At 42.4% G+C, this 25,316-nt stretch overlaps 1 protein-coding gene across 6 annotated transcripts; it reads left to right on the top strand.

The window, feature by feature from the left end:
* Positions 1 to 727: 727 nt before the first annotated feature.
* On the top strand, positions 728 to 13,920 carry LOC124038292 (monocarboxylate transporter 9-like). Of its 6 annotated transcripts, none has more exons than XM_046353966.1 (6): positions 728 to 1,013; positions 2,396 to 2,640; positions 9,676 to 9,819; positions 10,715 to 10,810; positions 11,143 to 12,000; positions 12,280 to 13,920. In XM_046353966.1, exons 2-6 carry the CDS (start codon positions 2,436 to 2,438, stop codon positions 12,462 to 12,464), a joined length of 1,488 nt encoding a protein of 495 aa, XP_046209922.1. In that variant the 5' UTR covers positions 728 to 1,013; positions 2,396 to 2,435; the 3' UTR covers positions 12,465 to 13,920. The 6 variants fall into 6 exon arrangements, with proteins under 6 accessions (XP_046209922.1, XP_046209921.1, XP_046209924.1 ...); XM_046353965.1 differs by lacking the exon at positions 728 to 1,013 and adding an exon at positions 1,272 to 1,589; XM_046353968.1 differs by lacking the exon at positions 728 to 1,013 and adding an exon at positions 2,063 to 2,183.
* The last annotated feature ends 11,396 nt before the right edge of the window (positions 13,921 to 25,316 follow it).

Raw genomic sequence — 25,316 nt, 5'->3', positions numbered from 1 at the left:
CCAACCTGGCCTCAGAGCATTTGGTATTATTCTGCACATAAATCCGAGCCACTCAATTTAGTATGATATGTTACATTTCGTATGGTATGTATTCATTTGTGGACCTCCATCACTCATCTTGTACATTTCGAATGATATGTTTCGAATTTGCTAAATGTATGATATGTTATGAATTTTCAAAATATGCAATATGTTAAGATTTTGGCAAAAATGTACAATATCTTCCAGATTTTTGTAAAAAGTTGGATATATGTTATGCATTCTACTTAGGTAGTTAATGTTGGCTAGCTGGCTAACATTAGCTAGGCCAATGTTTAAGGTTAGGGGAAAGGCTAGCTGAAAGGTTTACGGTTAGGGTAAGCTAAAAGTGTTAAGGGAAGGGTTAGCTAAAATTCTAAAGTTGTCCTTGATGAGATTTGAACTTGCAACCTTGGTTACTTGATGTTCACATTATAAGTCCACCCCTCCATCCTGACCAACCACCCTACCTTCGTTTTTGCCTTAAGTAACTTGTCATATGTAACCATGTCAAATTTAACCTATCATATTAATTTGAAGTGTACCGGATTTAAGTTCACTATGTTACGTCAAGACTATGAGACCAGGCTTTATCACAGTCAGCGGCAACAAGCGCTCCGTGCAAATTGATGTTAGGCTACTTGCCAACAAGTAACCAGTTCTGACTGGACCAGACGCAATATTAACAATGTTCCTGGTAAATATTGCTCAGACTTCACACTCAAGCATCACCGGCAAAATAACCTCCTTCTGCGCTAACTCCGGAAGATCCCTTTATTTGTCGTTTAGAATAGGTCTATTATGTGTATATTAAAGTGCATATATAACACTTGTATTCACTGTAAAGAGAAAAGAAACAGCTATTTTTCATTGCGATAACAAATAATTACTCCGTTTAGTTTTTACAAATTCAAAGGTGCTTTTACACTATTTGTGAAGAAACATTCAATCTGATTTGACTTGAAATACTTTGAAGCGCTTTCTGATCATCACAGGTAGGCTAATTACAAATGTTAACTTTTATAATTGATAGCCTATGCATGCGGTTGAATAACATGTCCCCCACCCCACCTATGTCCACTATTATCACGATGCATACAATGTAGCCTATCATTATTTAATTGATGGGCCTATTATCAAATAGAAGAAAACATATACGTATTCAGTTGCGTTTACTCGGTGGCAGTGTGTCGTGTACGCTCTCTAGCTCCACACAGTCGCACATGATGAAGAGGAAGCAGAGTTTCCTCCACGTTGGTAGCACACAAATCCGGACCAGCAAAAACAGCTTTGAACCGGTTTGGTCTCCGGCAACAAAGCTACAGGCTATAAAACGAATACTGTGCGCGTAGCTAATATGCTGGGGGAGCCGGGTCTGCCGCATCGGACCTCAGATATAGCCTAGCGGGCGCTCGGCATCCGCCGGTGTTGTCGTATATATATTTTTTCGATTATACATAGTTATTATCGGGATACCAACCATCCTTCATGGCAACTCCCTGTAGGCAAACGCGCACGTATCCTGCAGTTGCATGTTGTTGTGCTTGTGGCTGTTTTTTTGTAATGTTGAGGTAAGTCGCATGTATTTCCTTGTGTTAATAAAATAACAATCGGCTACTATAGCACAACATTATAACATAGTAGGGCTATGGCTAAATACAACGTAATATATATTTGTAGGCTATGCAATGGGTGATTAACTGCCAACGAATATCTCGTAAATGCAAGCCAAAAAAAACATTGTTTAATAAAGAAAATAGGTCGCTATGTGTAGTTGGCACGGTGTTCCTCCATATAATGATGTTTATTGGAAGTTGATAGATGCACAACTTTTGTCGCGCTCCTTGTTTTTAAAAACAAGGAGAGAGAGAGGATGCTGCAGTAGTGCACCGACAGCTCAATTTGCTCCCTGGCACAAATTATTCATGAAAGGTAAAAAACGTTTCCGTCAGCACAGGAAACAGGATGCGCCTCTAAAATATAAATGTTTCGTGCCAGAACTTATGGAAAATAGACAAAAGGCAGGTTAAAGTAGGCAGTCCAGACACCAAACTCCCCTCCTTCAAGGTGTGGTCTGCGAGGGCACAAAACGAGCAGCGCAGGATGGGAAGGTTGCACTCTGTTTAGGAAGTACAGTAAAACAGGTGACCTGCCTGGTAGACCAGGCAAGAGCAGCATCAACATCAAGACATGTGTGCATTTGGCATTTATCTACTACTTTAGAACTCAACTTATGACATGTATCTCTTCCTTGATCATGATTCCTGGTTCCAAACTTACATGTGATTTATTTTGTCTGTATTCTCATGCATTTGGTCAGTTGCTTGTCTATTGCGCTTGTTTTTAAAACTTTTTGCTATTTTTCTGTTTTCCCCAGGAACCCTCCCTGTTGAAGTTGTAAGATCCAAGCAGACAGCATGAGTCCTCATACCTCAAAGAAAGCACTGGATGGAGGTTGGGGATGGGTGGTGATTGTGGCCTGCTTCATGGCTCAGTTCCTGGCCTACGGCTCCCCCCAGTCGGTGGGCATCCTGTACCCAGAGTGGCTCCACACCTTCCAGGAGGGGAAAGGCATGACGGCATGGGTCGGCTCCTTGGTCTCTGGAGTGGGACTCATAGCCAGTGAGTATTCTCCAAATATCTTTGTTTGTTTATTTAGTTACTGTATAGGTATAGGTTAATGCTATCATCCAAAGACAGAGTTCACTGTGCTTAACTGCAGAATTCTGTAGATTATAAAACATAGATTTCTTAACATACATGTATTCAACTCAGCATCTGAACATCTGTTCAAGAATTCCATGTTGATTTACTTGGCATGGCTATTACTTGATATGCTTAACATCATGTCAGTGGTTAGACCTGAATTTACTTATCTATGTACTTTACAGTTGCAGCTACATTGTCTCCTTTAGAGTCTCACCTGGTATGCACCGGTTGCTGTTGTGTAATTAATGATGTCACTGACAGAGAACCAGACAAAAGAATGGTCCAATGTCTCCATAAACACATACAGTTATGTGGCATTATGGGTGAAGTAACATACCAGTTTTTATCTAACCAAGTTAGTGGCACATAAGATGGGAAAATGAGTATTTTGCCTGCTACATATCAACAGTTGTGAAAGTGCAGTGGTGACTTGTCCTAGGTAGATGAAGACAACTGTGCAATATTGGTGGCACTTTGGTGCTCTTAACACTTAGTTGAGGTTATTGGTTGATACGTAATTTACATTTATATCATTTAGCAGACGCTCTTATCCAGAGCGACTTACAGGCGCAATAAGGGACTAAGGGCACAGTCAGATTTTTCACCTCACCAACTCTGGGATTCGAACCAGCGACCGATTGTTTACTGGCCCAATGCTCTTAAACGCTAGGCTACCTGCCGCCCCACAGTCAGCCCTGTCATACCTGCAGGAGGAGCCCTTACGTAGCTGTGACCATACAGAGGGTGTGTGTGGGAAAGGGACAATGATAATAGGAAGGATAATAAAGCTTTGAACGGTTTCATTCGTTTGGAATGACCAGGGGACACAGGAGGACTCAGTTCACTGCATATCTGCAAGCTGTATTCAAAGATCAGAGAGATCACGGTCTTGGTTTACATTTATCACCAGACTAAGCCTCCCTTCACTTTGTCGCCTTTTCAGAGGTCAGTGAAATGTCATGACTATACAGATTGCTCCCAGTACACGTGTGGGACTTGGCAGCTGGGCTACGCAGCCTTACACCGTGGGCTGTTTTAACTGGTGGTGAAATGGAAAGGAGGTGGAGACAGGGTTCAACAAGACGTGATTGGCTATTCTTTACACACATCCTTGGGTTGTCAGTGGTCTGATCGGTAATTCAATATGTCTCTGCACAAGTGACATGCATAACAAGAACAGTCACATTTTTAGACTCAGGTTTTCATCACCATCTGTCTCCTCTATCCAGAGATTGACTGATTCACTGTACTAAAACAAGTAGTCGATTCAATGTGCATATAGCTTTGGACACTAAATGGATTGGGCTGCATTTGACTTGGCACAATGCTAGGAAATCATAGCAGTCTTTAATGAGTTGGCAGCAGATTACGGGTTAGTGAGGTGATACCGACTCAGGCCCGACGCCAGGATAAAGGGACTAAGGGGGCAGTTGAAATCGGTGAGAGGGCAAAACATTTTTACATTGAATTCTGCCTGTATCGAGCTATACCAGAAAAAAGTTTGAATGCCAAGACTCAGACCATTGATTGAGTGCTTTTGAAGCGTCAGGCTACAGATTTGGTGCCAACCTGTCTCTGCCAAGTACCCCTAACTGCAGTGTGTCAAGTACCCCCTGACTGCAGTGTGTCAAGTAGCCCTGTGTCAAGTACCCCTGACTGCAGTGTGTCAAGTACCCCTGACTGCAGTGTGTCAAGTACCCCTGACTGCAGTGTGTCAAGTACCCCTGACTGCAGTGTGTCAAGTTCCCTGACTGCAGTGTGTCAAGTAACCCTGACTGCAGTGTGTCAAGTACCCCTGACTGCAGTGTGTCAAGTACCCCTGACTGCAGTGTGTCAAGTACCCCTGACTGCAGTGTGTCAAGTACCCCTGACTGCAGTGTGTCAAGTACCCCTGACTGCAGTATGTCAAGTACCCCTGACTGCAGTGTGTCTTCCAGTGCCTCATTGGGTGATCAAGACAAATTACACCCCACTTTCATGCAAACAAAAGCCACTATTACTAAACGGGTTTTCAGTGATATCTATAACTACTCAACAAGTCATGACAACTATTATATCTTGCCATTCATCAAGCCTTCAGCATCACACACAGTAGACTACATACCCAGTTCACAGCTCCCAGTGTATTTTGTTTTCAGTATCGTCTAGAAAGAAAACAGATTGTGGTCATTAAGTAATGTAAGGGAACCTCTAGGGATGTGTAATACAAGAATGCACCTTACTTTAGCTAATAGCCTATACAGTACCTGGTCCTGCAGAACTGGATGCTGATGTGACATGCTGTGACTTCTTGGGGGGGGGGCTCGCCTTCAACATCATCCTGAAATATTCATCATATGATCACACTCATCATATGACACCTACCTGTAGCGTGTTCTGTTTTCGCCACCTTTTTTGATCTTTCAACCGCTCTTCTTCAGACCTTAGTGTGTGAATGACATGCATTCAATATGAAAATATATTCAGGTCAGCCTGGCAATAGTGAAACAAGTTATTTTAAGGATGCAAATGAAATGTTTTTATGATGTTCAAGACTTACGGCATTGGAAAGTTCTGCAGGAGAACTAGGCACCACCATTGCCGACTTTGCTGCATGTTTTCCTTTGAAAAAGAAAATCGGATGGGCATCCCAAACAATCTTATCTACTAGTGTACTGTAAGTTAAGAGTAGGTTGTTAAGTTTGATAGTTATGATAACAACAATAAGTTCATAATAACCCCCCCCCCAGGAATATATTTCAGGATGTAGAAGACCCCCCCCTCCCCTCCCACCTCCCAAGAAGTCAGAGCAGGGGACAAGATCTTGAGGGGACTGTATAAGGGCCTCTGGGTGCTCTTGAGGGGCCACTGGACGCTGATGCTATGGCAGGTGCTTCAGAAACTTGTGATCTGTTGATTATTGTTGCCGCACAGTAGCAAGTGTGTCACATTTCTACAACTGAAGCCACACTTTATGATTGTGAACTCTGAAAGAGAGGAATAACAGTAAAGTAAGTTGCACAATTAAATTCACTGATGTAACTGGGGGAAAAAATAGGGCAAGTCAAAAAATGTTAACTTCAAATATATACAAGAGAGAAAGAAATAGTACCTCTGTGCCTCACTGAAGCATGACCTTTGTGGTTGTTGACCATATTGTTCAGATATTGTTCAGCCTTATATGTGCATTAGGGGCAGTGATGTTGACTGCTGCTGCATTTGCTACATTTTGGGACACTCACCCTCCAATAACACACTAACGTGTCTCTATACATCAAAGAAAATAAGCATAGACATAAGGCATGATAATTAAAAATACATAAAATAAGCAATAGGCATTTAATTTCATTATTGTATATACTAGGTGTAGGCTCTGTAGACTCGCTATGTATATACTAGGTGTAGGCTCTGTAGACTCGCTATGTATATACTAGGTGTAGGCTCTGTAGACTCGCTATGTCGGCATCAACGATACACATTTAGCGCCAGCCAGCCAAACACAATGCATACATTGAACACAGAAAACCAACGATCAAATCGATTACATAACTGTACGTGTAAACCTAGGCTTACTGCTTAAGTAGGCACATTTGTCCAAATTCCCTCATTGTATTCAATTAGCTAGCTCACGTGCTAATTAACGCTATGCTATCATCGGTGCGGTAGTTGGTTATATGAAAACATACAACTGCACTAGTATAACATGAATATTTGCAAAGTAAATGATGCATAATGACCGTCTCAATTACTTCCATTGTTTACTCCCGCCACATTGAGCCCGGCCCGAAACTGAAACTGCACACTGCAGTCAGGAGCTTCTCATCTCCGCTGCACTGTATCAGCACAATGGACAGCGTCCTACAAACTAAAGCAAGGCTGTTTCGTAATGTAAATGAGCTACAAAATAGGTTAATTCACATATTCCAAACAGCCGATATGAATGCTGCCGTGTACACAGCGGTCTTATCAAAATAGTGCAAACTAAATGCTGAAATTAGTAGCCTAGTTATTCATGCATGCAAACAAAACTACTGAATAGTTAGTCTTAGAATACGGACAAACCTGCGAACGAAAGCAGAACATAACAGCGGTCCTACCACGTAGGTCTAGTAAACAAAATATTAGATCGATAAAGGCATGATAACATTTATGTTTAGGCTAGTTACATTAACAGGTAACAAACGCAGTAAGCAAAATGTGAATTTGGATCCAAATAACCAAAACAGCCTACAGTGAGGTGCAGTCATGCACAGCTGTCTTGCCAAACAAATACGCCCATAGGCCCCGCTTCAAACATGGAAAACCATGGTGCTCATGAGTTAAGCAACACGTTGTGATATGGCACAATACACTTCTGTGGATCAAATTCAAATACATAGTTATATTTACAACCACGAAAACCAATAGGCTGCCAAGAAAACCATAATAAGATGTGTATATATTTATATGATGAAACATACCGACATGTAGCAATACCCAGGGGCGTCGTTTGGGTTATTGCAGTGGAATTATATTGAATTCTGCTTATATCACGCTATACCACAATAAACCTAAAAGTTCAAATGCCGAGACCATTGAGGGCTTTTGACTAAGAACTGGCAGGTTGGCGCGAAATCTCCGCTGCGCTCTATCAGCACCATGGACTGTACCCTACACTCAAAAGCAAGGCTGTTAACCTAAACTGGCTAAGGAAGTCATTTTGCCATTCTATACCCTAGGTTTTTGCTGAAATGATGCGACTGGCTATACCACCAATATTGTGATAAAAATGCAATCAGCTAGATTGTTTCTTAACTTTTCAGAAGAGTAGCAGCCTCCTTGATGCTCTGTAGAACTTCCTGAATAATCGATCATTCCATTCTCCCCAAAATCTTCTTGTAAAATGCCAAGTGGATTATTTGAGCTTTCCTCTGGTATAGCATGCTTCTTCAAAGTGGACGTATAGCTGTGGACGCCCCAAAAGTCAATCCATGTGTCAGTGCAGTAAACACGGTCGGAATAGCGAGACCCAGACAGTCGTTGCAGTATATCGATCAGGGTCCATTGTTCCTCGTTGGAGCCAGAGCGGGCGATTTCAGTCGGCAAAAACTGGCGAGCGACACTAAACTCAGTTTACACCAAATCTCTTTTACTTAAATCCAGCAGTGGTTTCACCTTTTTCACATCTAGAAAGTCATAGCTCTCTGGGTCAAGGGGACACAGGGCCGCCACCAGTTGGATGTTGCATTCGTTGACTCGTTCGTACATTTCACCACTGACAGCATCCAAGAACAGTCTTTTACACTCAGTCTCGTATCCTCAGTCCTGCTGGCCTTCCAGATCTGGGTTCTTTACTACAGCTCCGGGTTCGATCCCGGGCTGTGTCACAGCCGGCTGCAACCAGGAGACCCATGAGGCGGCGCACAATTGTCCCAGTGCAGTCTGTGTTAGTGGAGGGTTTAGCCGGCCAGGATGTCCTTCTCCCATCGTGTTTTAGCGACTCTTGTGGCTGGCCGGGCGCATGCATGCTGACACTGTCCCCAGTTGGACGGTGTTTCCTCCGACACATTGGTGCGGTTGGCTTCTGAGTTAAGCTAGCAGTGTGTCAAGAAACACTTCGGCTTGGCAGGGCCGTGTTTCGGAGGATGTATGGCTCCCGAGTCCGTACAGGAGTTGCAGCAATGGGACAAGACTGTAACTACCAACTGGATATCACGGAATTGAGAGATAGAACAAATAAATTAAAAAAGCATCAAAAATATTAGTTTTATGTTCTGAATACGGAGCTATGTTTGGGGCAAATCCAACACAACACATCACTGAGTACCACTCTTCATATGTTCAAGCATGGTGGGGGCAGCATCATGCTATGGGTATGCTTGTCATCTGGCAAGGACTGGAGTTTTTTTCATGATAAAAAGAAATGGACTAGAGCTACGCACAGGCAAAATCCTAGATGAAAACCTGGTTCAGTCTGCTTTCCAACAGACACTGGGAGACAAATTTACCTTTCAGCAGGAAAATAACCTAAAACACAAGGCCAAATATACACCGGAGTTGCTTACCAAGATGATATTAAATGTTCCTGAGTGGCCTAGTTACAGTTTTGACTTAAATTGGCTTGAAAATCTACAGCAATACTTTTTTTTAAACTCTACCAATGATCAACAACCAACATGACAGAGCTTGAACAATAAAAAATTTAAAAATGTGCAAATATTGTCAAATCCGGTTGTACAAAGCTATTAGAGACTTACCCAGATGTAATCACTGCCAAATGTGATTTTGACACTAATCTTAATCGACATATTATTTTTTTTTTTTACATTTCTTCCAGTTTAACATTTGAGTATTTTGTGTAGATCGTTGACAAAAAATGACAAATATTTTAATCCTACTTTGTAAAACAACAAAATGTGGAAAAAGTAAGGGGGTGTGAATACTTTCTGAAGGCACTGTAAGATACATTTCTGTAACTCGGTGTGCTTTTAAATTCGATATGGTGTGAGGATGATGACGAACGAACATCACGGGCTGCCCTTTTCCCTGACCCTTTACCTCTGCTTAGGTGTCTAATAACTAGCTAGTGCCGCTTAAGGGGACCTCGTTGTAATCATATGAGGAGAACGAATAGGGTCACAAGCACTCTGTCCTATATAGGGAGCGATAAGGTTAAAATAATATCAGGGCAGGAAAAGGGGACCATGTCACATGGTTAAAATTGATACATCATGTTTTCCTGCCATGAAATAGCCCAACATGTACGGTACACCTCGAACGGTATCACTTTCCTTTTTGCTGCTTTTGTATTGTTTAGGAAAGCCATCTGTTGCTAACACCACATGCATCCTGAATGCACCATATTAATTCCATCATGTGTATTTCTTTGTGTCATCAAAGAAGAGTCTATTCAACAATGTACCCTCAACTTTCCCACACACACACACACAATGAATTCTCACTTCCTCTCTGCCCTTTTTTCTCCCCCAGGTCCTGTCTGCAGTGCCTGTGTGGATAACTTTGGGGCACGCCCTGTGACCATCTTCAGTGGGGTCATGGTGGCAGGGGGCCTGATGCTCAGCGCCTTTGCCCCAAACGTCCAGTTCCTCATCTTCTCTTACGGGATTGTCGTCGGTAAGTGAGAGCCTCGTGATGGTCTTTTTCTGCTGAAGCAAGTCTGCGGTTTGTGTGATCCACTATTAGATATAGGATTAGCCTTGCAAGTGTGAGAAAAATTCTAGGAAGTTGCTTGTTTACTCTGTGGTTTTGTTGGAAGTGAATTGTGTTTTTAACTCATCATTACATAAAACTATTACGCAGTTAAGCAATAACACAAGTAATTGATAGATAAGACACATAAGAAGAATTGAATAGGTTCATGTCTATTCAAAATAGGTTCATGTCTATGCTCCACCACACATGCACTATGAGGGTATATGTAGGATGTATTCAGAAATATAAAAATAGGGTAGAGTCAGATTGCCATGTGACTGATGCCTCCCCCCAACAGTTTGAATGCACCCATCGCAGTTCATTATCTAACACCCAGTGACAGCTGTGCCATGCTAAGGGGGAAAGAGCCCAATAGACGGCCACTGCCTGTGGCATTGGCCTGAGAGAGAGGCCATGCATATTTGAAGGAAAGTGTCTATTTTTAGACCATCCCTTAAACTCAACACGTGTGGCTCAATATTCTCTCATCACTTTTCCGCCCAGTCATCCTTTGAGGATCAAATTACCGTTGGGGTGATTTTACACTAAACAAAAGTTATTTGTATGGTTAATATGTTACGAATTTATCACAGAACAACATATTTTAAACATGGTGAATTCACTATATGTTATTACATGACTAAAATGGCCTTACCCAAGTCCCACAGTTTCACATTAATGTACACAGTTTACTGTGCAAGGCTTTGCTCAGAACATGAAATGTCTTCTTCAACATGGTAAAAAATAAGGTACTGTAGCTACATGCTCCTCTAAAATGTGCTAATCAAAATACATCTGTTGTCTTTGTTGTCCACAGGTCTTGGCTGCGGTCTTGTCTATGCTGCCACATTGACCATCACCTGTCAGTACTTTGACAAGAGACGTGGCCTCGCCCTCGGCATAGTCACCACAGGTACTTCAGCCCCCCTCTTCGCTCACTGGGTTCACACCAAGTCTTCATGCTCAGTTCTTTCATGTTTCAGAAGCCGGAAGTCTTGGAATGCCAAGGTAAACATTCTAGTCTAGAAACACTGTAGCCTTGTGATTAGGGAAGTGGACTGGTGACAAGAAGAACACTGGTAATACAACACAGTTCTGGGGCATTCTGTGTTTGTCCCCTTGAGGGAGGGTAGCTTTAGGTAATGATGTCCCACTAAGCAAGGATTTTATTAAATTCATATTAATGAATGTCTAAGGGCTCATTCTTGGAATGCCAACACTAAATGTTTCCCTTCTCTCATTTAGGCACAAGTGTGGGAGGGTTCCTCTATGCCACAGCTCAGAATGAGCTGATTGTTCTCTTTGGCCTGGAAGGCTGTCTGCTGATCATCGGGGCCTTGGCCCTCAACCTCATGGCCTGTGCCGGCTTCATGAGGCCCCTGAACATGCCTGGCTACTACCTCAAACAGAAGGCTGCTCTGGAGCGCACAAAGGAGCAGCCTTTCACGAAACCGCCTGCTGACGACCTCAAGACCACACCGGGCACTGGTGAGAAAAAGCTGGCGGTCAAGGATCACCTGATCACCATCGACGCCAAAGACATCACCACACCTGACAACAAAACGGGGTTCATGGCAGGTTTAGCCATTGTGAAAATTATTAAGAAGAAGCGTCAGGCTTACTCAAAGTACATGCACTCCACGGCTGACTTCCTGCATGACAGAAACTTCATGGCCCTCTGCATAGCTATATTCCTGTTCAGCCTAGGAGCCTTCCCCCCGGTCCTCTTCATGGAGGACGTGGCCCAGAGTGAGGGCCTCATCGACGAGGTCAAAATCATCCCCCTGGTCTCTATTGTAGCCATCACTACCGGTGTGGGCAAGCTGACCCTGGGCATGCTAGCAGACATGAGGTGGATCAACAGCGTGTTCCTGTATGCCTTCACCCTGCTGGGGACCGGGACGGCCCTTCTCCTCATCCCCATCTCCAAGAGCTACGTAGGACTGCAGGTCCTCTCAGCTGTGGTGGGCTTCTTCTCTGGGAACTGGTCCCTAACGTCATATATCACTACCAAGATCGTGGGCCTGGACAAACTGACCCAGGCCCATGGGATCCTCATGTTCTTCGGTGGATTCGGGATCATGCTTGGGCCCCCTGTTGTTGGTAAGAAAGATCCCACTTCTGACACCATTGGTCAACATTGCTGAGTGTGTGTGGTCCACATTTACAGTGGTTAGGTTAGAGCGTGTACAGCTTCATGTTCATGCTTTTACAGAGAATCACTCTTCCATATGTCAAAACATTTTTACAGATGATGTAATCTTAATGAGTGAGTGAGAATGTGGAACTCAGGATGTTGGCCTTTAGCTAGTCTTTTGCTGACTCATATATCGTCGAGAGATTTTGCTGAAATTGTTTTTTTTTCTCTTCTTCCTGTTCCAGGGTGGTTCTTTGACTGGACACAGTCCTATGACCTGGCCTTCTACTTCAGTGGAGGCTCTGTGCTCCTGGGTGGAGTCACACTCTTTCTGTGTGCTCTGCCCTGCTGGGACAAAAAGAAGGCTGACATCGACAGGCCCGACATTCAGTACACCAGCAACTGTGACAAAGTTGCCTCTGTAGCCTGAACACTAACTTTCACATCGGCCTTGCTCTCCAGTGCTCCCAGCGATTTTTGCTGATAAGCTCTGTACCCTTCAAGTGGTTTCTTTTTCCCTGGTGCCAGATTTCACAGATGTGTACCTGAGAAGAGCTTAGAAGTAGGCCTTTTCTATACATCTTTATTGCGTTTTTACGACTTCTTACATTAAACTACAGAATTTTGAAAGATGCCTATGTTGAACATTTTAATAACGGTCTCATTTTAAGAGGCCTAATTCAACAAAAATTGTTTCTCAACAAATTAATGCAATAGATTATGTTTACTTAGAATAAATGCTGTTTTTTTTTACATTTCTGGATCTTTACTTGGGTCAAATGGAAAAGGCATTTTCCTCTGGTGACCCAGTTGAGAAATACAAACCAACAATGGCCTGTGAAGATGTTGGTTGAATACACAAAAGGCTGTTCAAATATCTCAGCATATTGAAATGTATAACCATGCAAAATTTAAATTCGAAAGAATTTCCCAGGTATTTACTGGAAAAAATCCAGGGATTGGAAAAAAAACGAGGGAATGCACTTTAATGTACTCTTTTCAATTCTAGCCGCACAAACGTTTTGTTTCTATCTTACCAAAGCACCAGGATGGGGGATGTCTGTCAACACGTTATGCCTGATGAATACAAGTCTTGCTTTTGAAGTTCATTGGCATTGTACTGTATTTTACTTGTACTGTCCAAACTGTTTTTTTGTTAGTTAAGGAGGTACTAAACACCTCACTCTGTCTTGACCAGACTAAGAACTTGCTGAATAATATGCTGTGCAAATACCAGAGACTGTACAGGAATAAGGTCCAGTTCCTTAAACTAGTTTGTTGGTTCTTTGTGGCATGACTCCTTTCCTGCATTTGTTCACCAGGCTGGTCCTATTCATAATGGTTTCATGTGTTTTTTGCGTCTGTGCATGTTTTTGTACGGTCGTTTTTTTTTTTTGTACTACATTTTGTACGTTCAACTCTTTAAATGTTTATAAGCAACTTTGTATACAGTATGCACTGAACCAGTCCCAGATATGCATTGTATGTAAAGATGGCATTCATTATTGCCATTACGATTTTATGTTAAGAAATATAATAATTGTGATACCTGCTTTGTTAGTCACGTGAAGATCCCATTAAAAAAAAAGTTAAATAATCCAGAACATATTTCAGTTTATATTCTTCCTCAAATATAAGACTACTGGGATATTGTTTTATTCTTAGTCAAGCTTCTTTGTAAAAGTATTTACAGGGTTGAAATCTCTGATCTGTGATCCAAAAAGGTTAGAAACAGTAGAACTGTCACTTTATATGATGTTGAACCACTCTGTCTTATTCTTTTTTTAAATGTCTGGGTTACAGTATTTATGTTTGCAATATTTCGCTCTTTCTATTTTGTTATTTTCAACAAAAAAGTTCCAATAAATTTAAATTCAATATTGTGATTGTAGATGTTTTTTAATGCTTGTCTGACTAACATAAAATATGATTCACTGAAGACCTTTCTTCTTGACTTCAGCACACATTTTGGTGGTATTTAGAGAGTGAGCACATATGTAAACTCTAGAGACTCCTTGGAAAGTTTGACCTAATTCAGACCTTTGGCAGTGCAACATCCTCTTAGGGATGGACCGACATGTACAGAATGGTTGCCTTGAGGGAAATGGGGGAGGATCATGCTTTTACATTTCAGTCAAGGGGAGGGTTTAGCCTTTTTTTTCAAATCTAGTCCAGGGGAGGGTCATGTAATTAATAAAATGTTTATATTTCTCAGTGTTTTAGAATTAGTTGCTTATTAGGCTATATATTCAGGTGTGCCCAATGCCGCCCCTCATCTCTGATTCTCCGCTGGGCACACAATATCAAATCTGCCTATAGGATATTTAATGTGATCTCAATCAAATGATCCATACATAGCCGTGGCTATTTATAGGCTTTAAAGTGCATGCTCGGAGAAGCACAGAGCAAAGTTGTAACGGCGTCCGTCTGTTGAAAGAAGAGAGTCGGACCGAAATGCAGCGTGTTGGTTACTCATGACTATAATGACTAAAAATGCGGTACATGAAATAACTGAAGGACGAAAACAACAAACGGAACGTGAAACTATTACAGCCTATCTGGTGAAACTACACAAAGACAGGAACAATCACCCACGAAATACAAAGCGAAACTATGGCTCCCTAAATACGGTTCCCAATCAGAGACAACGATAAGCACCTGACTCTGAGAATCGCCTCAGGCAGCCAAGCCTAACAACACCCCTAATCAGCCGTGATCCCAAATAATACAAACCCCAATACGAAAACAACATATAAACCCATGTCACACCCTGGCCTACCCAAACATATAACAAAAACACAAAATACAATGACCAAGGCGTGACAAAAGTAATATTTCTTGCTGGGATTCTTGCATTACACAGAGCAGTGGCTATTCCAACCCTGAGCCCCGGCCTGCTCTGCTCTTGCTGATCAAAGAACATTTTTGTGTGCTGCCTGACCAATGGCTGTGCTGTGTAGGCCTATGGCGGCAGATCAGGAGGAGAGTCAACAGCTTCTTCCCCAAAATATTTTTTAGGCCTTGTAAAATAAACTGCACTATCTTGCTCATGGACTAGCCTATAGCATATGTTCTATAGAGCCACACAGTGGTGGTGTCATGATACCCATAAAACCTAGCGGTCAAACAGGGAAATGGTTCCAATCGTTTTTCCACCATTCATTTTTTCCATAGGGAACTTTAGAAACACTCAATAAGGGCTGTGTTTTGTGTAGACTTACCCTGGCGTGACATTTTGATAACCACGTAAATCTCTCTGGGACAAGGTGACCTTTATCAATATTATCTACCTGTATGGTAGAGAAACAATTGGAACCATTTCCTTGTTTGACCGCTAGGTTTTATGGGTATTATAACTCATACTGTGGTACTCTATTCAGTATGAGAAGGAGAGGCTAAGATGAAAAGGAGGACCGGATGTCAACTCTGATAGCATGTTACTACTGTAATTGATTTTATTCAAAACAATATGTTTGATTTTATTCAAAACAATATGTTTCTTGCCCATTATGTATTTATCATAGTTATTGAATTTACAATAATCCAGATTCTAGGGTACTTACATTGTGGTGCTGAAACTTGAAGCAGTAGCTGCAGCAAAATCAATCGGAAATGACAGCTCATGGTGCTGAAAGTAGGACAATTTGAGTAGGCATAATTAATTTCAAGCTTCTTCATTTTAATTAGACTACAAACAACAAGGGTGCTTTTTGTTGGAGCCTATTTCTTCCTATTTAATAAATAAGACATGGGTCTATATACCTGTTTGACCAAGGCTGAAATATATATACATTTGTGAGAAAATTCATCCACCCACCATGCACTCTTTAAATAGCCTGCCTCTGTGTCAGTGAGGGGCTGTTAAGTTAAAACAAGGATTCAAATTGAGGGTGTATGAGAAGGCATGCTATAGACCTAACTTTTATTAAATAAAATGGCAAGAAGCAGAGGCCTACCCCTTCTTGGTTTTAGATTTTGAAGAAAATAAAACGATCCGATTATATAAAGTGATCTATAAAAGCTTTATGCTTGTGTAACCGGTGTGAAATGGCTAGCTAGTTAGCAGGGTGCACACTAATAGTGTTTCAATCGGTGCTGTCACTCGTTCTGAGACATTTAAGTAGTTGTTTCCCTTGCTCTGCAAGGGCCGCAGCTTTTGTGGAACAATGGGTTACAATGCTTTGTGGGTGTCAGTTGTTGATTTGTGCACACGGTCCCTGGTTCGAGCCCAGGTAGGGGCAAGGAGAGGGACGGAAGCTAATACTGTTAGTGCCGTGACCTGGATCACTGGTTGCTTCTGGGTTTTTTTTACATTCAGAGGGTGAGCTACCACATTTAGCAGAGGAGACAAAAAATAGACTTTGCTTGGTAAGTAATATAATTCTATCACTATCAGTTGATTAAGCTATTCACTTTCTTCACAATAGAAGATGTTTAAACCCAGACAGCATTTAGGGACAGGCCTTAAACATTGGGAGTTAATGCCTAAACTTAACCTTAAACACTTAGAAATGTGACGTTTAAGAAACATGGAGGAACTTTTAATTCTGATGTGAGACTGTGCGATCTTGTTGTTTAGAGAAACACTTGTGACCTCTTTGGGTTAAGCCCTACTCCAAGAAACACTTGTGACCTCATCGGTAGCCCTACTCTGTCTGAGGTGGAAAGGTAGGATTAACTTGAAAAGTACCATGCTCAGATTCCAAATGGCATCACAGATGTCATGATTTATTTATTTATTTATATCATAACCGTCATCGATAAGAGACAATATTGTGCAGTCGTATTCATTGACCTGGCCAAGGCTTTCGACTCTGTCAGTCACCACATTCTTATCAGCAGATTCAATAGCCTTGGTTTCTCAAATTACTGCCTCGCCTGGTTCACCAACTACTTCTCTGATAGAGTTCAGTGTGTCAAATCGAAGGGCCTATTGTCCGTACCTCTGGCAGTCTCTATGGGGTGCCACAGGGTTCAATTCTCGGGCTGACTCTCTTCTCTGTATACATCAATGATGTTGCTCTTGCTGCTGGTGATTCTCTGATCCACCTCTACACAGACGACACCATTCGGTATACATCTGGCCCTTCTTTGGACACTGTGTTAACTAATCTCCAGACGAGCTTCAATGCCATACAACTCTCTTTCCGTGGCCTCCAACTGCTCTTAAATGCAAGCAAAACTAAATGCATGCTCTTCAACCGATTGCTGCCCGCACCTGCCCGCCTGTCCAGTATCACTACGCTGGACGGTTCTGACCGAGAATATGTGGACAACTACAAATACCTAGGTGTCTGATTAGACTGTAAACTCAAATCTATGTGGGGTGGCCAGTCCTCTTCTGGCTGTGCCAGGTGGAGATTATAACAGAACATGGCCAAGATGTTCAAATGTTCATAAATGACCAGCATGGTCCAATAATAATAAGGCAGAACAGTTGAAACTGGAGCAGCAGCACGCCCAGGTGGACTGGGGACAGAAAGGAGTCATCATGTCAGGTAGTCCTGAGGCATGGTCCTAGGGCTCCGGTCCTCCGAGAGAGAGAAAGAAAGAGAGAAAGAGAGAATTAGAGAGAGCACACTTCACAATTCACAGGGGTGGCAGCGTAGCCTAGTGGTTAGAGCTTTGGACTAGTAATCAACTAGTAAACTACTGCAGCATAAATACTGGAGGCTGAGACAGGAGGGGTCAGGAGACATTGTGGCCCCATCCGAGGACACCCCCCGGACAGGGCCAAACAGGAAGGATATAACCCCACCCACTTTGCCAAAGCACAACCCCCACACCACTAGAGGGATACCTTCAACTACCAACTTACCATCCTGAGACAAGGCCGAGCATAGCCCACAAAAATCTCCGCCACGGCACAACCCAAGGGGGGGGGGGGGGGGGGGGGGGCGCCAACCCAGACAGGAAAATCACATCAGTGACTCAACCCACTCAAGTGACACACCCCTCCCAGGGACAGTATGAGCCCCAGTAAGCCAATGACTCAGCCCCTGAGTCAGAATCCAGTGGAAAGAGGGGAACTGGCCAGGCAGAGACAGCAAGGGCAGTTCGTTGCTCCAGAGCCTTTCCGTTCACCTTCCCACTCCTGGGCCAGACTACACTCAATCATATGACCCACTGAAGAGATGAGTCTTCAGTAAACTCTCCTTTCAGACTCACATTAAGCATCTCCAATCCAAAATTAAATCTAGAATCGGCTCCCTACTTTGCAACAAAGCATTCTTCACTCATGCTGCCAAACATACCCTTGTAAAACTGACCATCCTACCGATCCTCAATTTCGGCGATGTCATTTACAAAATAGCCTCCAACACTCTACTCAACAAACTGGATACAGTCTATCACAGTGCCATCCATTTTGTCACCAAAGCCCCATATACTACCCACCACTGCGACCTTTACGCTCTCGTTGGCTGGCCCTTGCTTCATACTCGTTGCCAAACCCACTGGCTCCAGGTCATCTACAAGTCTCTGCTAGGTAAAGCCCGCCTTATCTCAGCTCACTGGTCACCATAGCAGCACCCACCCGTAGCATGCGCTCCAACAGGTATATTTCACTGGTCACCCCCTGGAACAAATTGCAAAAATCACTGAAGCTGGAGACTCATATCTCCCTCACTAACGTTAAGCACCAGCTGTCAGAGCAGCTCACAGATCACTGCACCTGTACATAGCCCATCTGTAAATAGCCCATCCAACTACCTCATCCCCATACTGTATTTATTTATTTATCTTGCTCCTTTGCACCCCAGTATCTCTACTTGCACATTCATCTTTTGCACATCTATCACTCCAGTGTTTAATTGCTACATTGTAATTACTTCGCCACCATGGCCTATTTATTGCCTTACCTCCCTTATCTTACCTCATAGGTGTCTATTCCGTCTGTCTGGCTCTGTGGTGAGAACCAGATAGCTGAGGTGGTACAGGGAGAGAGGGTGGATCTTGGGGTGGAGGGGGATGTTTCCAGTATGGCCTCCCTGCTCAACTCTTCTTCAAGGAGCTGAATAGACCAATCATACCAGAGCCTCAGCACAAGGACCTGGTTCTCAACCTTACAGGTATGGAATTATGCTTTGAAATATGGGCAACAGGGCCATGCACAGATTTGATCACTCAGTTATCAACGATATATTAAGCCATATACAGTTCCTTCAGAAAGCATTCATACCCCTCAACTTTTTCCACATTTTGTTGTGTTACAAAGTGAGATTCAAATGTATTTTATTGTCATTTTTTTTTGTCAACGATCTACACAAAATACTCAAATGTCATAGTGGAAGAGAAATATAGTCACACATTAAAAAGAACAATTTTATAATATACCTTGATTAGATAAGAATTCAACCCCTTGAGTCAGTTGTTAGAATCACCCTTGGCAGCAATTACAACTGTGAGTCCTTCTGGGTATAAGTCTCTAAGAGCTTTCCACACCTGGAATTGTAACATTTGCCCATTATTCTTTATAAAATTCTTCAAGCTCTGTCAAATTGGTTGTTAATCATTGCTAGATAACCATTTGCATGTCTTGCCGTAGATTTTTAAATAAATTAAAGTCAAAATTGCAACTCAGCCCCTCGGGAACATTCACCGTCTTCTTGTTAAGCAACTCCAGTGTAGATTTGGCCTTGTGTTTTAATTAAGTTATTGTCCTGCGGAAAGGTGAATTCATCTCCCAGTGTCTGGTGGAAAGCAGACTGAACCAGGCTTTCCTCTAGGATTTTGCCTGTGCTTAACTCCATTCGGTTTCTTTTATATCCTGAAACTCCCAATTCATTAACAATTACAAGAATACACATAACACGATGCAACCACAGCAATGCTTGAAAATATAGAGCGTGGTAATCAGTAATGTGTTGCTGTCACGTTCTGACCTTAGTTCTTTTGTTATGTCTTTTATTTGCTATTTCTGTGTTTGGCCTGGTATGGTTCTCAATCAGAGGCAGCTGTAAATCGTTGTCCCTGATAGAGAACCATATTTAGGGAGCCTGTTTTCTATTGTGTTTGGTGGGTGATTATTTTCTGTTTTCTGTTGTGTGTCTGCACCAGCCAGAACTTGTTTTTGGTCGTTTCTCTTTGTAATTTTTGTTATTTCCGTGTTCATTTGAATAAATATGGACACATACCACGCTGCACCTTGGTCCTCACCTCTTCCACCAACATCGGCCGTTACAGTTGCATTGGATTTGCCACAAACATTTGTATTTATTCAGGAAAAAAGTTAATTGTTTTGCCATATTTTTTGCAGTATTACTTTCATGCCTTTTTGAATATTTTTATTCAGTACAGGCTTCCTTCTATTCACTCTGTTGACTAGGTTCGTATTGTGGTGTAACTACAATGTTGTTGATCCATCCTCAGTTTTCTAGTATCACAGCCAATAAACAAAAAATATAACAAAAATCACTGAAGCTGGAGACACTTATCTCACTCACTAACTTTAAGCACCAGCTGTCAGAGCTGCTCACAGATCACTGCACCTGTACATAGACCATCTGTAAATAGCCCATCCAACTACCTCATCCCCATACTGTATTTATTTATTTATCTTGGTCCTTTGCACCCCAGTATCTCTACTTGCACATTCATCTTTTGCACATCTATCACTCCAGTGTTTAATTGCTATATTGAAGTTACTTCGCCACCATGGCCTATTTATTGCCTTACCTCCCTTATCTTACCTAATTTGCACACACTGTATATAGACTTTTTCTCTATTGTGTTAATGTTTGTTTATTTCATGTGTAACTCTGTGTTGTTGTTTGTGTAGCACTACTTTGCATTATCTTGGCCAGGTAGCAGTTGTAAATGAGAACTTGTTGTCAACTAACCTATCTGGTTAAATAAAGGTGAATAAAAAAATAATAATAATAAAGTCAAACTGTTTTGAAGTCACCATTGGCATGGTGAAATCCCTGATCTCTGGTAGCTGAGTCAGGAAGGACGCCTGTATCTTTGTAATGAGTGGGTATATTGATACACCATCCAAAGTTTAATGAATAACTTCACCATTTTATTTAACTGTTATTTAACTAGGCAAGTCATCATGCTCAAAGGGATATCCAATGTCTGAGTTTTTAAATATTTTACCCATCTACCAATAAGTGCCCTTCTTTGTGAAGTATTGGAAAATCTCCCATGTCTTTGTGGTTGAATCTGTGTTTGAAATACACTGCTCGACTGGGGGACTTTACAGATAATTGTATATGTGGGGTACCGAGACAAAGTAGTCATTCAAAAAGCATGTTAAACACTATTATTGCACACAGTGAGTCCATGCAATTTATTATGTGGCTTATTCCTGAACTTCTGTAACACAATTTTTTTGGGGAAAAGTCAAGGGGTGTGAATACTTTCTGAAAGCACTGTAGATTGAATCCAGGTTACTGTTTCCATATGAAATGTGTGTTTCTGCTAACCTATAGCTGACATAAGTAGTGAGAGGCAGAACGTTAATCTATCACAGTGTAAGCTTTGGTTCCCACAAATATGCTTCCCATCATTGTCTGCAAATTTTGCTTCATGATGTGGGTTAAAGAACTTGCAATATGCAACGTTTGTGTTTACATCCAGCTCAACCACTAGTTTTGAAAATAAGATTATGGCATGTTAGGACCTCTATATCAGGCGGTGTCAGAGGAAGGCCCAGAAAATTGCCAAGACTTCAGCCACCCAAGCCATAGACTGTTCACTCTGCTACCACCTGGAAAACGGTACCAGAGCATCGGTTCTCGGACCAACAGGCTCCGAGACAGCTTCTACCCCAAAGCCATAAAAATGCTAAATAGCTATAAGACTACTAATAGTTCATTAAATGGTAACCTGGACTAAAAAAGGCGGCCTCTCACAGCTAATCAAATCACATGCCTGTGGAGAACCTGGCCTCAGTCTTTGGACTCTGTATATTTAAGTGAGTCATTGCCAATGCCAACCCTGTTCATCATATCATAAATCAACCCAGAGACATATTCAGGTCATAGAACTTGGGCAAACTCTACAAGGATGAAATGATCAGTCATAATAGCTGTCTTAATAAAAGAGACTTAAACATTGTTACACTGTTTTCGATAGGTTAGCAACCTACACAACTGCAGTCCTAGTTGAGGTAAACATTAGTGTATAACAATTAAACATGACTGCCAGTTCTAATCCTCTCAATTGCGCAATTGGTAACTGGAAGTGTTGTTGGGGAGTTAGAAGAGTTGTGGAGTGGGGCGAAAGAGCAGGACAGGCAGTGGATGACAGAAGTTCTAGTACAGCTGTACCTCTCCTATTTACAGAGCTCTGCCATCTCTGTAAACAAACATGACCCCAGAGATCTTCCTGTCCTGTCATGCCTCTGCCCCGACGCAGTGGAAATACTTATTAATATCAGTTAACGCCCCCCGCCTTTCTCCCCACTCTCCCCTCCCTTCTCTCCTACGTCTGTCTGAGTACTGGAAATAAGAGGGAAGTGTCTGGCCAGCAGAGTTTGTTGTCAAAGTGTACATTTTGACAAGCAAAATAGAATTTCAGCTGATTGAAGTGGGGAGGGAAATGAGGAGGAAAGGGAGGTGTGTATAAAGTCCTGGCCAGACATCCTGCGCTGTCTACCTGCCAGGGCGGGACTGTTAAGAAAAAGGCAGAGAGAAAGATCAGGAGAAGAGGAGAGAGCAGGAGCAGTTTAGCGACATGACCTTCACCTGTTTCTGATCAACACAAGCAAACCTTATAAATACCCTAATGTTTCACATTCTCTTCCCACCATTTACCGTTTACTCTTTACAGTGCCGTACGGTACGGTTCCGCTCGTCCAGAGCTCCCCAAACAATACACAAACACATGGTAACAGCAAAACCATTATGAGAAAAACAAAAACACCGAAAATGTTTCCACATAAATGTATGATGATGTTTCCGGCATTCAAGTTCTGGAAAGGTCGGACGAGCTAATCATCTCTGAAATGTAGGGCAAGTGGATGCTATTAAAAGGAATTGTTTTTTGGATATGAAAGGTCACAGTCAGAACTTGGAACTTAGCCAACGTGTATACTGTTTAGCCATCAGCGTACATAGACACACAGGCTTTATTCAAGGTCAATGGAAGGTCATTAGTCAAAACAATAATGGCCCAAGCCGGCTGCCCTGCGGTACACCACACTCAACTGAATTTGCATTAGAGGGGCTTCCATTAATAAAGAAAACCCTATGTGTTCTATTAGATTGATTACTCTCAATCCATGATAAGACAGAGGATGCAAATCCATAACACAATAAATTGCAATGTCTGTACTATGAGACGTTTAAGACAGAACAACAGGGAGACAGGATGGACAGCTGATCGTCCTCGCAGTGGCAGACCACGTGTAACACCTGCACAGGATCGGTACATCCGAACATCACACCTGCAGGACAGGTACAGGATGGCAACAACAACTGCTTGAGTTACACCAGGAACACAATCCCTCAATCAGTGCTCAGACTGTCCCCAATAGGCTGAGAGGCCGGACTGAGGGCTTGTAGGCCTGTTGTAAGGCAGGTCCTCACCAGACATCACCGGCAACAACGTCACCTATGGGCACAAACCCAACGTCGCTAGGCCAGACAGGACTGGCAAAGGGTGCTCGTCACTGACGAGTCACGATTTTGTCTCACCAGGGGTGATGGTCAGATTCATGTTAGGAATAAGCTTTACACCCAGGCCTGTACTCTGGAGCAGAATTGATTTGGAGGTGGAGGGTCCATCATGGTCTGGGGGGGGGGGGGGGTCGCAGCATCATCGGACTGAGATTGTTGTCAGGGCTAGGGCCATTCCCCCCCAGAAATGTCTGGGAATTTGCAGGTGCCTTGGTGGAAGAATGGGGTAACATCTCATAGCAAGAATGGGCAAATCTGGTGCAGTCCATGAGGAGGAGATGCACTGCAGTACTTAATGCAGCAGGTACTGACTGTTACTTTTGATTTTGACCCCACCCCCTTTGTTCAGGGACACATTATTCCATTTCTGTTAGTCACATGTCTGTGGAACTTGTTCAGTTCATGTCGCAGTTGTTGAATCTTGTCATGTTCATACAAATATTTACACATGTTAAGTTTGCTGAAGATAAATACAGTTGACAGTGAGGTGTTAGGTTCTTATTTTTCAGAGTAAATAACCCAAGGACACTACAGAAGCTTTAAGTTTATTCTTCCTAAAGGTTCTGTACAGCTGAAAACAGACAGCAAAAGATTTCAGACTTCACAATTTATATACATTGTTACGAATCCCTTTTGGCCCGACAGTCTAGGGGGGATGGTAATGAGACCCGTAACATAACTCATGCAAATTATTATTGTGACAAGGTAAAAGTGTGCACGAAATAACCACGACAACAGAAATCTACCGTCAAACTCTAGGTTTATTTATAAACACACGGTAATAGGGGGAACAGGAAAAGGGGCTGAGCTGGACCCAAGGAAAGAAACAATAAGTATTCAAAAACACCCCTAAGCTAGACTAGCCTACTTTAACAACAGCTAACTAACTAACCAAAAATACAGTGGGTGGTCCGCCCAGTTCTAACTAGTGTATTTAACAAAGTTCACCTACAGGTAGTGTATGCCCATGGGCGACTTGTCTTGGTTCCCCCCTTTTCCCACCAGCAATCAAACACAAACACCATAAACAAAAACAATACTCACAGGTGATGACAAAGTGCTATGGAGGTGCTTTAAACAAAAGAGAGGTTAAGACTCAAAGCGAGAGTGAAACACAGAGACCTACAGGCATGGCATTTACAGAGAGATTGAGCTGAGCTTTAGCTAGAGATTGAGCTGAGCTGAGCTCTAGAACAAACAAATGGGGTTTTTAAACCATGGGGAAGGAACTGTGATAGGTCAGGAAATAGGAGGAGGTGTGTCTTCTGATTGATGATTGATTGTTGACTGATTGGGGAGTGATGATTTTCACCTGTGAGGGGAGAAGGAGAGAAAAGAAACACACACACAGGATACACACACACACAGGATAACTGTATCCGTAACATACATCCTACTTAAGACACTCCCCTTTCTCTTCAATCCTTACAATTTATGGCTCTACAGGAAGCTAATAAGAGGGTAACAGGATTCCAAACATTTATTACTCTCTTAAGAGAATCTGTCCTCACCTCCTGACCTCAACCCCTCTTTCATCCAATACACAGATGTCCATCTGTCTCAACACATTGCTCTCCTCTCCTCCATCAAATACATCCCAAAGCCTTCTTATTTATTCTGAGAACCATTAACTTCTAACATAACCCAGTCTCTTTCAT

This window comes from Oncorhynchus gorbuscha, linkage group LG06 (genome assembly GCF_021184085.1).
Source record: "Oncorhynchus gorbuscha isolate QuinsamMale2020 ecotype Even-year linkage group LG06, OgorEven_v1.0, whole genome shotgun sequence".
Classification (NCBI taxonomy): Eukaryota; Metazoa; Chordata; class Actinopteri; order Salmoniformes; family Salmonidae; genus Oncorhynchus; species Oncorhynchus gorbuscha.
Note: the sequence above shows the minus strand (reverse complement) of the source record. Positions and strands in the feature narration are given on the sequence as shown.